The 16,752-nt window shown below is 42.8% G+C and overlaps 1 protein-coding gene across 1 annotated transcript in view; it reads left to right on the top strand.

Annotated features, from left to right (window-relative positions):
• Nucleotides 1-16,752, top strand: part of FBLN2 (fibulin 2) — a 231,106-nt gene that overhangs the window by 65,046 nt on the left and 149,308 nt on the right. Inside the window, exon 3 of the mRNA XM_043975890.1 lies at nucleotides 10,951-12,476. Coding sequence (XP_043831825.1) covers nucleotides 11,078-12,476 — 1,399 coding nt within the window. The 5' untranslated portion in view covers nucleotides 10,951-11,077. The remainder of the gene's footprint in view (nucleotides 1-10,950; nucleotides 12,477-16,752) is intronic.

Here is a 16,752-nt window from a genome sequence, read left to right as displayed (position 1 = left end):
CCTATTCATATATTTTTGAGTTACCTTTGATTCCTGCCAGTACACAGGGACTGTAGTCTCAGAAATATAACTTCTCTCCCCCCCAAAAAAAAAAATTCACAATATCACCTTCTCTTCCATTTGTGGAAAGTCTTTAAGAGAAAGCAAAATAAAGGGATAATAGAATGAAATCACAGGCTCATAGATTTACAGCTGGAAGGGACCACAGAGGTCATCTACTCCAATACCTCATTTGACAGATGAAGGAATTGAGGCCAAGAGAGATTAATAGAGTAGAGTAATCGACAAGTTTGGCAGGCAGAGGCACAAAGAAGAGATAAGGAATCAGCTTTGGAGGCACTTATTCTTCCTTGCTTTGTTGGTGTCAATCCATTTCTCCATGGCCAGTATTTTCTTAGGTTGGGATTTCTGAGAACACATTTCCCCCAATCTAGTTCTCATCTCTTCCTAGTCCAAATCTCCTCTTACAACTAAACCTTGTCCCTCCTTATCTTTCTCCTTGGCTTCTCTCTCTTTAGTCCAGCTCCACCAGTGGACAGGTTTTCTACTATCTTCTATATCAGAGGTTATGAATTTTGGCAGTGTTTTTGCATGTTATGGACTCTTTCGACAGTTTGGTGAAACTAAGAGATTTTCAGCAATTTATTAAATGCATAAGAGAAAATACATAGGATTACAAAGGAAACAAATTCCATTGAAATAGAGTAATCATAATTTTTTTTAAAAAAGTTCATAGACTCTGGGTTAAGAACCCCTTCTTTAAATGAAGGCAATTGTTGTTATTATTGTTCAGTAATTTCAGTCATGTCCAACTCTTTGTGACTCCATTTGGGGTTTTCTTGGTAAAGATAATGGAGTGGTTTGCCATTTCCTTCTCCAGCTCATTTGACAGATGATGAAACTGAGGCAAACAGGGTTAAGTGACTTGCTCAGGGTCAGGTAGCTATTAAGTGTCTGAGGCTGGATTTGAACTCATGAAGATGAGTCTTCCTGATTCCAAGCCCAGTGCTCTATCCATTGCACCACTTACCTGCCCTCATTGAACATGACTTCCCATCAAGCAGTCTGCAATCCAGCTAAGATGGTCTTCTCTTCCTACAAACACTTGGACCTGCCTGAAACAACTGAACAACAATACTGTCTGATTAGACTGGAAAGATATGTTGGGACCAAATTGTAAAGGATGTTAAATACCACAAAGAGGAGTTTGTACTTTATCTTTTTTTGTGGGGCAATGAGAGCTAAGTGACTTGCCCAGGGTCACACAGCTAGTGTGTGTCTGAAGCCAGATCTGAACCAAGATCCTCCTGAAACCAGGGCTGATGTGTTATCCACTGTGCCACCCAGCTGCCCCTATACTTTATCTTAGAGCCAATTGGAAGCCCCTAAAGTTTATTGAGTAAGAAAGTGGCATTCATATATGAACGTAATGAAAATAATTGGGGCAGCAGTATTGATAATGCTTTGATATTGGAAGAGGCTTGAGGCAGGAAGACCTTTACAATAAGAAGTCCATTACAATAATCAAAGTAAGAGGTAGTGAGGGCTGTGTGAATAAAGAGGAGGTTTGTATACAAGAGTTACTGTTGAGGTAGAAATAGCAAGTTTTGGCAACTGATTAGAAATGTGGGATGAGCAAAAGTGAGGGGCTACAGGATAATGTGTAGGCTATGAAATGGTCTGACAGAAACAAAGATGGGTTTTGGGGAAAAGATAATGAATTCAGTTTTTGACATGTTGATTTTGAGATGTCTTTGGAACATCCAGTTTGAAAAAATTTATAGGCAACTAGTGATGTGGGGTTAAAACTTAGGAGAAAAACTGAGAATGGATATATAAATCTGAGAGTAATTGACATAGAGGTGGTAATTAAATATATGGGAGCTGATGAGATCTCCAAGAGAGAAGAGTAGAGGGTCTATGCTAGAGTTTGGGGGAACATCCAATGTTAGGGGACATGATCTGGATGATGACCCAGTAGAGGAGATGGAGAAGGATTAGTCAGATAGGAAAGAGGAAAACCAGGAAAGAATGGTGTCACAAAGGCCTAGGGGGAAAAGAGTAGCCAATGGTCTCAAAACAATAGTAGGTCAAGAAGGGTAAGAATGGAAAAAAGGACCATAAGCTTTGGCAATTAAGAGATCATTGATAATTTAGAAGATGTGAGTGCTTTGGTTTAATCCCATCCCCAGCATGGGGAAAAGAGTTCTACTGACATTGTTGGTGGGTGAGGAGTGTGGTCTTCATGTACAAAGAAAGGCTGGCACAGGGTCATACCCTATGAAGGGCACTGGTTTAGAATAAGATGCCTGGGTTCTAGTTGTGGCTCTGTTACTTAGTAACTGAATGAGCAAATTACTTCCCCTCCCTGGTCCTCAATGTCTCTAAAGGGATGGCTAAGTCATTTCTGAACTTCCACTCATTTCTAAATCTCATGATCTTGTCGAACACTGAGGCAGGAATTGGCTACCTGGAAGCCAGAAACATTGCTGGCTCATTCAGCAAGGTGTTGCTAATTTTCAGTAATTGGAAGGTTCATTAATTCTCAGAAGCCTTGGGGCTGCGTGGGAAAACTCATTTGCTGAGAGGTCACTATTAAAGGCAACAAGGGCAACGGCTTTCCATGCTCCTTATGAGGTATGGCCCCTTCTCCGTCCCAGCAGAAGGACCAAAATCCTAGATACAGTCAAATCACCCTGAAATACTGGAGTGATCATGGGAAATACCTTAGCTCTCCAGCCCAGGTATGGCAATAAGTTTTTTTTTTTTAAAGAAACTGGAATTTGGAAGAGAGGTAGGTAGAGCACAGCCAGCCCAGTTTTGTGATTTTCTCCAGTTTTGGAAGGAAGTTAAAGTTAAAGTCTTCTGCATTTCAGCCCACAGAGATGTCAGCTTCCTATGATATCCTCAGACCTTCTACTAGAACAGATCTCTCAGAATGGAAGTTTTTTTCTGGGGAGGCCTCCTAAAGGGCTACGGATAGGGTGGAGATGGAAAATTCTTTAGGTGTGGAAGGAGGTTAATGATATAGCCAGACTCAGTGCTCACTCCAAGGGTAACTGTGGGAATAGAACTAATAAAATAGCTACATTTGGGATACTTTAGTATTATAGAATTGGAAAGTCATGTAGTCTAACCTCCCTCCTACTGCAGGAATCTCCTCTACAGATAGCATCTACTAAAAGGTAACCGTTGGAAACATTACTTTGGGAAACCAAGAGTTCCCATTGTTGGACAGCTCTCCGTTGTCAGGAAATTCTGCCTCCCTTTAATTTCAGGCATCAGTCCTAGTTCATACCCTCTAAAGCAATACTAGGTGTCTCAAAAATCTTAGTGCAATTTTAAATGTCAATAACTTTAAACTCCACTAAGACTTTTCAGACATGCTGTATCAATCTAACTACCTTTCAACTTGATACCCCTTCAGATCTATGAAAACAGTTATGATGAGCCTTCTAAGTCTTCTCTCCACCAAGCTAAACAGCCCAAGGTCTTGTAGTCAGTTCTTACTTTAGAAGTTTCTGGATCCTTTATCATCCTGTCTTCCTCCATCTATAGGTACTATACTGTTCCAGTGTCTTTTTTTAACATTTGCCTCTAAGAAATGAACACACCTACCTGGAAAGACCAGGGAATTTTCCTACCACTTGTATTTAATATGTGGTAAAGCCCATATCCAGAAACAAGGTCCTTTCCACTTTAGAAGGCAGAACCTGCCCAAGTGTAGAAAAAATTTGATTTAAGGCTTCAACAAGAATGAAAGTAATTAACAAAATATCTTTGGATTGTGGACTGAGTTAAAAAACAAGACATCTCAAAAAGTTTGGGATTCTATCCCCCCCCCAACAAAAGTGTTTCTTAATTTAGAAATCATTTTCAAGTTATCTTTTAAGTATTTTATTAACTTTTTGAAAATTCACTGACTGAGATAATAAGCTCTATTTTTTTTACAAAGCAGTTTTGTGCTTTGTATGTTAGTTTCATTCTTCTTTAAGTAAAGAGTCAACTTTTTCTATACTGTTAAAAGCAAGTCCTTTCCACCAATTTGTGAATGTATACACAATGGACTGGTAATATGTAAACATGCTCTCTGTTTCTGTCTCTTTGTCTCTGTCTCTGTCTCTGCCTCTCTGTCTCTTTATCTCTCTCTATATACATACATATATATGTAAATAAATAAATATATGTATCCATCAGTCCGTGTATCTATCCATCCATCCCTCTAACCTCTGTCTATCTTTTAAAAGTATTTTATTTTTGAACTTGCCCATATTCTGCTCCAAAGATGTGTGTATACAGACACATGGATACATACAAACATGCATACATACCGCTTCCAATAGTGTAAGAAAGAAGCATTAAACCAAAGCACAAATGCATACCCTATCATGATTAGCAAATGTCTATAGATGTGATAAAGAACTAGCAGATTGAAGAACTTATCTCCTTTTATACTTCCATTTTAAAAATAAGTGACTGGTCTTACCTATCTCTCTCTCTTTATATCTATATCTATATGTATATTATATATATATGTGTGTGGACATCTGTGTATGTGTACATCTTTATGTATGTATATACCTTTTTATCTTAATTATAAGTAGGCATCATGTAAAGAGCATTATAAGGGGCTTCAGACTGGTTTTAAATCCAAACCCTGGTACTTAACTACCTATGAGACCTTAGACAAGTCACTTAATTTTGTTGGGCCTCAGTTTTCCCATCTATATTAGCGGACCCCTAAGTCTCTTCTGGCTCTATACCCTATCGTCTTATTTTTATGGGGAGTTCTGTTCTTAGAGTTAGTTATCTAGCAAAGACCTTTTACTCTGGCCAGCCATATTTGAAATAATTAATGACTGTAACTCCCTGGTGTGAAATGCAGGATTTAGAAAATTCTAACCTCATAAGCTTATCAAATGCCAGAGCTAGAAGAGACTTTAGAACTAATAGATGTTGTCCGACTTCCTCATTTTAAAGATAAGGATCCAGAGAAGAGGAATGATTTACCAGCAGTCATGCAGCTAGCAGGCAGCAAAGCTGGATTTTCATTCATTCATTGTGCAAGTATTTATTAAACAGTTACTATATGCTCAATGCTGTCAGGCACTGGGGATACAAAACCAAAACTGAAACAGGCCCTGCCCTCAAGGAACTTATATTCTATTAGGGGAGAAATAACATATACCCAGAAAAATAAATGCAAAATTTATGAAAAGGAACTTTGGAGGAGGGAACTAGCAGCTTGGGGCATTAGACCAGGCCTAGTGTAAGAAGCAGCACTTGTTCCAAGCCTTGAAGGGAATTTTAAGAGTCAGAGGTGAAGAGGGAGTACATTCCAGATATGGAGGATGACCATGGGGATAGGAGATAGAAGCAGCAAAAAAGGCGGTCTGTCTGGAACATAGAGTGATTAAAGGGGAGAAATCTCTTACAAACCTAGAAAGGAAGGTTGGAACCCAACTGCAAAGGGCTTTCATTGCCAAGCAGAGGGTTTTTTTTTTTTTTTTAAATTCAACGTGGAGACACAAGGGAACCATTGGAGATTGTTGAGCAGGGAAGTAACACGGTCCTATCAACCCAGCAGCTGTATGAAGGATGGACCAGAGAGGGGAGAGATTTGAGCCCTGGAGACTCATGCAATAGACCAGGTGACAGGTGATTTAAGAGCAGAACTAGGGTGGAAGCTATGTGAATGGAGAGAAGGAAATGGATATGTGAGATAACGTGGAGTCAACGGGATTTGTAACCTGATAACATGAGAGGTGAGGAATAAGGCAGAGTCTAGGATTACTCTGAGGTTAGGGCTTTGGGTAATTGGAAGGATGGAGGTGCCCATGATAGAAATAGAGAGGTTGGGAAGACAGGAGAGTTTCAGAAAGAAAGTGATTCAAATCGGGACTTTTTGACGAGAATTTCAGAGCTCTTTTCTATTACTCCATTCTCTATTCCTTGGACTCGTGGAATTATAGAGCTAAAGAGTTTAGATATCTAGTTAAACCCACTTGGGAAATGAAAACAACTTTCTAATAATAAGTACTTTTATCAAGCCAATTGAGGCCAACTAGTGACTTATTTTAAAAATGGAAGTGTAGGGGCAGCTAGGTGGTGCAGTGAATAAAGCACTGGCCCTGGATTCAGGAGGACCTGAATTGAAATCCGGTCTTAGACACTTGACACTAGCTGTGTGACCCTGGGCAAGTCACTTAACCCCCATTGCCCTGCAAAAAAAAAAAGAAAGAAAGAAAGAAAAGAAAAAATGGAAGTGTAGAAGGAAACAAGTCTGCAAATCTGCTAGTTCCTTGTCACATGTATAGACATTCACCAAGCATGTTATATGGCATGTATTCATGACTTGCTTTAATGCTTCTTTCTTACACTATTGGAGACTGTAAACTCCCTGAGAGGGCGGCAGGATCTGGACAGTTCTTATAAAGCACTACATTCCATTAGGTCCCTGCTGAAGTATTCTTCAGTGATGTTTAACATAGGAGTAATGTGTGCCCAAATTGATGAGGAGAAAAGGCCAATGTAGGACCTGGTTTTAGGTAGAGGTGCTTTGGGATACTTTTTTTTTTTTTTTTTGCGGGGCAATGGGGGTTAAGTGACTTGCCCAAGGTCACACAGCTAGTAAGTGTCAAGTGTCTGAGGCCGGATTTGAACTCAGGAACTCCTGAATCCAGGGCCAGTGCTTTATCCACTGCGCCACCTAGCTGCCCCCACTTTGGGATACTTTTATTCCCCACTATTTCATTCAGAAATCCAACATCTCCTATTGGAAAAAAGCATTGTACTTGGAACCAGAAACCTGCATTTAAATTATAGCTTTACTACTTACTACAGCTGTGTGACCCTGGGCAAGTCATTTCATTTCTCTGCACGTTTCCCTTTCTTTAGATGAAAGGGTTTGACTTGATGTCTGTAAGGTCCCTTCTTCTTCATGAGCCAAATGGATGGACTTTTCTTTTGCTACCCATGTTATCTTATTTATATGTCTAAACATCTGTATGGCTCACTTTCTCCCTCTTCTCTTCACTATAACCTACAGACCTTAATGACCCTGTCCCATCTTTGGGACTGTCTTTACCTTCACTGTATGTAGTGGGACTTCCCCTTTGACACTCATGTTCCTTCTTACACATGGATCTTGGGGCAGCTAGGTAGGGTAGTGGATAGAGCATTGGCCCTGGATTCAGGAGGACCTGAGTTCAAATTTGACTTCAGACACTTGACACTTACTAGCTGTGTGACCCTGGGCAAGTCACTTAACCTCAATTGCCTCACCAAAAAACAAACAAACAAACAAACTAACTAACACATGGATCTCAAGGTGTCTTGTGAAGCTCTGTCTCCACTTTATTTCAGTCACCTACAAGTACAGTATCATCACTTAAAAGGTGTTAACTTGCAAGGTCTTGAATAGTCAGCCTTTATAGAGTGCTTTTGGATTTGTAAAGTGCTTTGCCCCATTATCTCATTGGAGCCTCACAACCAACCACCTTGGGAGATTGGTCCTATTATTATCATCCCCATCTCACAGATGAGGAAACTGAGGCTGAGAGAGATTAAGTGATTTGCTTAGAGTCACACATTTAATAAGTGTTGGAGGTAGGATTTGAATTCAGATCTTCCTGACTCCCAGCCTGGCCATCTTTATTGAACTTGGAGTTTCCTTCTCACCATAACTTCAATATATCTGTCTATTTTTCTCCCCCTATTAATAACCACAGATTAATGAAATTTCATAGTTGGAAGGGACTTTGGTGGCCATGTAGTCCAACACCTATTTGAAAAAGAATCCTGCTTACAGCATATCCTATGAAAGGGCATTGATTCTTTGCTTGAGGGCCTCCATTGTGGGGGAACTCTCTACCTTTTGAGATAGCTCATTCCACTTTGGGATAGCTCTCACCATTAGGAAGTTTTTCCTTATATCAAACCTAAATGTGCCTCTTTACAACCTCTATAATTGCTACAGTTCTCCCCTCTTTGGCCAAGTTTCATTTAAAGGGAAGTGAAGTGGAAGACCTGAATTCAAATTCAGCCTTGGATACTCACTAGTTGTGTGACCCAGGGCAAATCACTTAACCTTTGTCGTAATCAACTGGAGAAGGAAATGGCGAACCACTCCAGTGTCTTTGCCAAGAAAACCCCATGGACAATATGGTCCATGGGGTCATGAAAAATAGAGCCCACAGAATGACTGAACAACAACAGTGGGTTAACATATGTAAAGTACCTTGCAAACTTTAAAGCACTCTATAAATGCTCTTATTATAATTATTATTATGTGTGAAGTCCCTTCAGCTCTTAAGTTCCTCAAAAAGTAACTGTCGGGGCAGCTAGGTGGCGCAGTGGTTAAGCACCGGCCCTGGATTCAGGAGTACCTGAGTTCAAATCCGGCCTTAGACACTTGACACTTACTAGCTGTGTGACCCTGGGCAAGTCACTTAACCCCCGTTGCCTGCAAAAAAAAAAGTAACTGTCCTCTGGACCTTTACTTTTCCTCCTTCCCATATTAATCAACATTTACTTCCTCTGGGTCCTACTTGAAGGGCAGCAAGGTATAATGGGTAGATCACTGGACTTTAAGTTAGGAAGTCCTAGGTTCAATCCTACCTTGGATACCTACTAACCGTGATCCTGAGTGAGTCACTTAACCTCTCTCTTTGCTTCAACTTCATCTGTAAAATGGAGGTTGGTCTCAATGGATTCTTCACAGCCCAAATTTCCTTCAAGCTCTAAATCTATCATCCTTGTCTCTGCTCTCAATTTGCTTCTGTGTAAACTACAGAGGCAGTTACATGCAGCAGTATAAATAATCAAGGGACCCTGCCACTTTCCAATGTAACGATTGGAATGACGCCACCTGCTGGAGACTTACTGTAGAAGAGTTCCACCCATGAAGCGTAGGTCTTTGAGGGCAAGACCAGGAGTCTTTTCTTTGGAAAAGGAAGTGACGCGGGCTAGTGGGAGGAGGAAGGAAGAGACTGGCGCTCGGTCTCGCTCTCTTTCCTCTGGACTCTGGTGGAGAGCGGAGCTAGAAATGTGCTCTCCCTTTAATAGATAGGAATCTAGGCCTTTCTCTCTCTTTACCAAATTCTTATTCTCCTTAATAAATGCTTAAAAGTCTAACTCTTGCTAAAGCTTCTAATTTATTGGCGACCACTCATTAGATATTTTAGACAGTTTAGCTAGAATTTTAGCCCTTAACACCAAGGTGATCATGTTGCCCTGTATAAGTCATTTCAATTGTCAAAGCCTTTATTTTCCTCTCTATAAAATGGAACTTCTCATTGAGGATGCATTGAATGAATGCACTTTAATATAGTATGTAGAGCTGGTAGGGACCTTAAAGAGCACCTGGCCCAGAGTTATTTTACCTTTTTGTTTCATGAACCTCTTGAGCAACCCGATGGAGCCCAGGGACCCTTTCTTGGAATAGTGGTTTTAAATGCTTAAAATACATAAGATTATCAAGGAAACCAGTAATGCTGAAATATAGTAATCAAGATATTTTTTTAAGTTTATGGACCACAGGTTAAGAACCCCCGATATAGCTCAAACCCTTTATTTTATTTATTCATTTATTCAATTTATTCAATTTATTTATTTATTTATTTGCAGGGCAATGAGGGTTAAGTGATTTGCCCAGGGTCACACAGCTAGTAAGTGTCAAGTGTCTGAGGCTGGATTTGAACTCAGGTCCTCCTGAACCCAGGGTTTGTGCTTTATCTACTGTGCCACCTAGCTTCCCCTTCAAACCCTTTATTTTAAAGATTAATTTATAAAAAACCCAAGATAAAGAAGAAAAAAAGACTAAAGATAAGAAGAATCAGGGTCCAGTCTTCTGATGGTCTGTAGAACATGTTTGGGGCCCCAGAGAAGTCACTCCCATCATCTCATTCCTGTTTGCTCCATTAAGAATATCATAACATAACCCCTTATGTTGATAAAGAACTAGGCAGTTTGCAAGGTCCTTTTGCATTCGTTATTTTATTTAGTCCTTAACACAATTCTGTGAGATAGGTAGGCAGATTGCTGCCCATCCTACAGACCGGGCTTGAAGATTTTCCAGGACCCCATCCTAGATCCCCTGACTCCAGATCAAACACACTTTCCTCTGCACCATCTTCCCTCTTGGGTTACATCTGAAATTGCTTTGAAAAGTAGATAGTGTGAAGTAAATGTAAGATATTGATTATTAAACCCCATTACAGAGCAAAGTCTCTAGATAACAAAAAAGATATTCAGGTCTGTGTATTTCAGAAGTGTTTGATCCAAGATACTGCAGACAGCCCCTTAGGGCTCATAGTAATGGGATTTGACTCTTGTGCTTTATGAGAGAGACATACACAGAGACACAGACACAGACACACACACACACACACACACACACACAGAAAGAGAGACAGACAGACACAAACAGACAGATACAGGCAGAGACATAGACACAGAAATAGACAGTTACCATTACAGACACAGACAGAAAAAGTGAGATAGAGACAGAGAGAGACAGACAGAGATAGATACAGATACACACACACACAGAGAAAGACAGTGAGACAGAGAGACAGAGACCAAGATAGAGAGACCGAAAAAGAGAGAAACAGAGACAGACACAGAGACACAGAGACAGACAGAGAGATGAATGTAGCTTTTACAGGTACAAATAATTCTTTTGGCCCAGTGAGAACAATTATGAATTGAAGCAGCCAAGGAAGCCTGGATTTCAGATAGCTCATGGGGACTAACTCCTCCTTGCTGAGATGGAGGGCCTGCAGAACTGGAGACATGATGATTAACTCCTTGCTGAGCTTTCCAGCTGTTGGATGTTATCCCAACTTCTAAGGATCTTTAATGCTTAACAGGCAGGATGTGTGTGTGTGTGTGTGTGTGTGTGTGTGTGTACTGAGCAGTCACTAACAGAGTTTTCTTTCATAAACGCAGGACCGAAGAGGAGAAAAGAAGGCTCTTGGCGGACCACAGCCGCTCTGGACCTGAGACGGGCTAAATTCCTGATTGGTCCAGCCCCGGGCAAACACCAAGTGCAATCGAGCTGTTTTCTTTGCTGGAGATGGAGATGATGGCTCTGCGCATGGGGCATCCTTGGCGCTGTCTGTCTGTCCTCGCCATGCTGCTGCTCCTCTCTAGGGGCTCTGGGGCCCAGAAAGACTGCACGGGTGTGGAGTGCAAGCCCTTGGAGAATTGTATTGAGGAGGTGCTGGAGCCTGGGGAGTGCTGTGCCTCCTGTCTGCAGCACGGCTGCACCTGCGAGGGTTACCAGTACTACGACTGCGTCAACGTCGGCTTCATGAATGGCAAGGTCCCCGAGGGTCAGTCCTACTTTGTGGACTTTGGAAGCACGGAGTGCTCTTGCCCCAAAGGTGGCGGGAAGATCAGCTGCCAGTTCATGCTTTGCCCCGATCTGCCGCCCAACTGCATCGACGCCGTCATCCCCACGGATGGCTGCCCGCAGTGTGGACGCATCGGTTGCTTGCACGAGGGGCAGAAGTACGTGGCAGGGCATACCGTCCGCATGCCCCACTGCAAAGTGTGCCACTGCCCAAACTCTGGCGGTGAGCTCATCTGCTACCAGCTCCCAGGCTGTGATGCCTCCACCTTCCAGCTCTCTGGCAACCTCTCTGAGCACGAGGAGAATGACCCCGAGAGACACTACGATGATCCTTACAGCTATGACCAGGAGGCTTCGGAGGGAGATGCTGCACAGGTGGAGCCCCCAACCAAAGGATGGCCAGTTCCAGGTGCCCAGACTGCCCTGGAGCCCAGCAGCCACGAACAGCTAGAGGGCCAGAGTGAGGACATGAACACCATCGCTGTCAACAACACAAGCCTGCCCGGATCCACCCAGCTTGTCTCCCCTACCAGGCAGGCGGCTGCTGTGGCCATGGATCCTAAAGTCCCCAGCCAGTCTAGAACCAGGAGCGTGATGGAAGAGAAAGAGAAAAGAGTCATAGAGGAAGAAGAGGAAGAGGAGGAGATAGAGGAGGAAGAAGAAAGGGAAGAAAATGAAGGCTACCCAGAACCCTCTAACGCACAGGAGGTGAATGAAAAAGGCCATGAGAAGCCAGAGAGACAGAACTCAAACAATGCTGTAGAGTCTGAGGAGAGAGCCCAAGAGAGAGATGGAGGAGAGAGGGCAGAACCTGAGGGAAATACCATTCCCAACGCCCAGCCAAACCCCAGAGACAAGGGAAGAGATGGGGAAAGGAGTGCCGGTATTGGATTCCAAGAGGTGACTCCCACAGAAAGAACCGTGCTCCAGCCTGCCCAAGGGAGTCGAGTGGAAAAGACCATTCCCAAGGTGAAGTTTACTCCAACCACAGTGCCTCCTGTTGCTCTCCAAGAGGATCCGACTGAGGAGACCCCCAAACAGTCCCAAACTCTCTACCACTATCCACCTCAAGAGAAGGTCGACCCCAACTCCATTCATTCTGATCCTAGAAGCCAGGAAGGTAAGGCTCTTGCATACTGTTGGCATAGTCCATAAGTCGTCAAGACTTTGCCCTACCTACGTATCTTTTCAGGAGTGCATAGCTACTTTCTTAGCTTTTCTGTTTCTCCCCCCACACTTCTATTCCTGCCTCCCCTTTCTATTCCTGTCTCCCCTTGCTATTTCTGCCTCTCCCTGCTCTCTCTAAGACCTCTCTCCTAACACCCCTTTTCTCTCCCATCCATCTCTCCCTTGCTTCCCTCTCCCCATCTCTCTGCTCTCATTCCCTCTTCCCGCTGATTCCTTCTCTCTTTCCATTCTCTCTCACCATTCCCCATCCCCACCCCACCTTTTCTCCCATTCCCTCTCTCCTAATGGTGAAGTGGAAAGAGCCCTGGCTTTGGCGGCAGAGAAGCAGGGTTGAAATCCCAACCCTGTTTCTTATTTACTAAGTCTCATTTCATCATCTGTACAAATGCTCCTATGATCCCTTCTTCCCATCTTTTCCCTCTTGTTTCTATCCCTCCTTATCCCTTCTCTTCCCCTCTCTCTCTCTTTCCATCTTTATCTCATTCCATCCCTTTTCCTCTTCCTGCTAAAGCCACATGGTACTTAGCACCACTTTAAGAATAGGAAATGATTGGTCTTCTGTGATGTCTGTTCAGCTTTGGAAACAGGGCTGGGGGTGGGATTGATTAGAGGGATGAGTTTTCTAGTGGGATAATTTGTGTAGTAGAGATGACATTTTTCACATATGGAAAGGTTTGGCATTGACAGAACTGCTTTTCAGAGAAATAAATTTGCTTGTGCTGAGCTAGGAATAGGGAAGGGGGAGGGATTGGGGAGGGAAGAGAGGGAGGGGGAGGGAGAGGGAAAGAGGAGGGAGGGGAGGGAGTTAAATTTGGGTCCCAGTGGTCTCTTTTTAAATTTTTATTTTATGTTATTTTTTTTGGCTGGGCAATGAGGGTTAAGTGACTTGCCCAGGGTCACACAGCTAGTAACTATCAAGAGTCTGAGGCCGCATTTGAACTCAGGTCCCCCTGAATCCAGGACTGGTGCTTTATTCACTGTGCCACCTAGCTACCCCGCCCCCTGCAGTGGTCTCTTGAACATTTTGTGGCTTAGCCATGCATGGACATATTTCAAGGGACCTGGGTTTGGATTATGCTTTTGCCTTTACTGACTATGATCATAGCCAAGCCATTTCAGAATGGCCTGAGCCATAACATCCCCACCAGCAAGATGAGCATCATAATTCTCCTACCACTTACTTCACAGGTTTGTCGTGAAGAGCGTTATAGAACTATAGAACTACAAAGTTTTCATTTCCTGCCTCTTCCTCTTCTTTTTATGTGTGACACAGTTGAGTTCAATCTTTATATATTTATTCAATAATTTTTTTTACCCTCAACTTAGTAACAACCTCCAAAAACAAACAGTGAATTAAACAAACAAAAATTCTAAAATGACCCTGCATAAGCCAGGAAATGCAGATTATTTATAATTTGTTTTTAAACAAGTGTGGTTTTTTAAAACAAAATGACAACAATCCTTTGTTTGTCTTCATGCTCCCTTTTCTTACCACTTTTTCTTCAGTAATTTTTTTTATGTTTTCTGGCTTTTTGTATAAAACCCCAATCAACTCTGGTGTCATTTTTGGGGGAGCGTATTCTGTTGTCCCTTGGTACCCCTTCTCATGTGTGTTTCTGTATTTCTTTGTATTCTTCATATTTTCCATTTCCTATTACATAACCTTATCCTATAATATTCCTACACAATTTGTTCTGCTAGGATCATTAGCAAGCAATGTTGGAGCCCAGGCCAGCACAAACCATGCCCTCAGAATTACCTAGCCAGCTGTGAAGTTCACCTGGGGTGCAGCTGTGGGTGGGGAGAAAGCATACTGTCACTTCCAAAGGATGAAGCCTGCTTTCAGCACCCTCTAAATCCAGTACTCTGGGACAAATTCCCAGTGGGGATTCCCACACTGGTTAGGCCTGCTGATGACTGCTTCAGCTATTCCAAACATGGTCTTATTTCCAGATTTTTGCAATTATGAATAAAACTACTATGCGTATTTTCACACTGATAAGTGTTCCTTCCCCCCTTCCCCCACCCCTTTTAATAAGATCTTTAGGGCTAGTCCTTGTAGTGAGATCATTGGTGACATTTTTTTTTTTAAATATTTCTCTTGTTCATCTCCTTGTCTCCTAATCTTCTCTAAATCTCCCTGACACTCCTTCCTCTCCCTTTTCCAGGGTAAAGGTTCAATCCTTGCCTTGTGGATCCAGCAGGAGGTTGGGAGACGTGGACTGAGGGTTAAATAGGGGCGTTTGGGATTGTTTGTAGGCACCAAGGCTGGCATGGGAAGAAGCATGGCATTACTCGGAGAGGACCAGGGAAGGTGTGCCAGGCTCCAGATTTCTTCTCCACAGTTGCACTGTGCTCTATGAAACTTCCCCTATGGAGCATTCCTTTGGGTTAAGGCTCTGAAAACTATTAAAGTACAAATGTCATCCTGGCATATGCACGAAACCATTATCATCCATTTACAGGCAAGTGTAAATTAGTTAATGGGACATCTTGGCAGAAATTACATCTCTGAGGGAATGGGGCACCAGAGGAGTATGGTCTAATGAGGAAAAAAGGAAGGGGAATATCTGGAGTGCTACAAGAAGCAACAGACATGATTAGACCTGGTTTTGAGTCTAGGCTCTGGGTCTTACTCCCTATATGACCTTGGGAGAGTTGATTCACTACTGTGGGTCTCAGTTTCTTCATCTGTGAAATGGGAGGGTTGGACTAGATGATCTTTAAAGTCCCTTCTAGCTCCAACACTGTCATTATCTAACCGGGGAGAATTGCCTGTTGCTGAAGTGAGGAGTCTTGGGTACAAGGCTGGAGAATAAAGGGAGTTGGAGACAGGAATCCTTTCTCTGTCATTAATTAGCCTTGTGACATAGGACTTCTCTTTTGGAGCTGCAATTTCCTCATCTGTCAAATGGGACCAAAATACTTGCTGTTCAGAATAGTGGATACTAGAGTCTGGAAAACCTGGGTTCAAGTATTACCTTACTATGTGACTGAGGGCAAGTGTCTTAACCTCCCGGTGTGCCCCCCTCCCCAGGCAACTCTAAAACCATTATTTACAGGCAAGTTGTCAATCTGGCCAGGAGGAGGAGTTTCCATGCTAGAAGTTCCCTATAGGGACAAAATCACAAGTCTGGACCAAAACCAACAAAAATACTTGCATTACCAATCTGCAATTTGCCTAAAACAATTTGCCTGACGTACAGGGCTATTGAGGCTCAATAACCTGCAAAGGGTTATAGAAATTTGGACTGCCTTAATTTATTTTGCAGGAGGGGATAATAAAAGACCAGGGATATAAACTACATAGAAAGGCACTGAAGATAAACTTGGGCTCAGAGCATGCAGGACAGCCTGCTCCTTCTGGCCTCATTAGTACAGCTATGACTTAGGAAGCTCATGGACCACAGGAAAAAACCATTTTCTTCTTTGCTGCTTAACTAGCTGTGTGGTCACGGCATTCCTTCCTCCCCTGTGCACGTTGTCCCTGGCTGGGGGCAGGCTGATGTCAGAGGTTTGAGAACACATGCAAAGGGCACTCCTAGCTCAGGACACATGATGTTTGTGGCAAGAGAAAACCCAGATCCTGCCTGGAGCCTTTGACTCTTAAGTTTGTGATGCCAGTGATCCTCCCTGTCCATGGGCTCCTTCCAACAGCTGGAGTAGCAGGGAATGGCTAACTAGGGCATCCTTCATACATGCCAGCATCCTGGCAGGAAATGGGCTTTATAGATGCTCCCTTTCACTCAGGGCAAAGATATTCATATCAGTAGCAACTCTCTAAGAGGAAAGCCCTGTCACCTCCCCCCAATAAGAATTCTCTCTTCTAAAAGCTGTGTTGTTGTTGTTGTTTGTCCTTCGTTCTCAAAGAGAACCATGACATTGGGAGATGATGGATGTCATGACTTGCAGTGAATTGGATTTAAGTGAGGGTGGCGGGCTGTGCCAAGTCACCAGCCTCACTCTCTCCTCTGGAGTCATTTGGCTCCAGTGGCAAGATATAGATAGATAGATAGATAGATAGATAGATAGATAGATAGATAGATAGATAGATAGATAGATAGATAGATTAGATAGATATAGAGATAGAGACAGAGATAGAGATAGATCAGGATGACTGGAGATGGCCCCAGATGATTAAGGAAGTTGGGGTTAAGTGACTTGCCCAGGGTCACACAGCTAGTAAATGTCTGAGGTCAAATTTGAAT

The sequence above is a fragment of the Dromiciops gliroides genome, chromosome 1 (genome assembly GCF_019393635.1).
Source record: "Dromiciops gliroides isolate mDroGli1 chromosome 1, mDroGli1.pri, whole genome shotgun sequence".
Lineage (NCBI taxonomy): Eukaryota > Metazoa > Chordata > Mammalia > Microbiotheria > Microbiotheriidae > Dromiciops > Dromiciops gliroides.
This window is presented reverse-complemented; position numbering and strand designations above follow the sequence as displayed.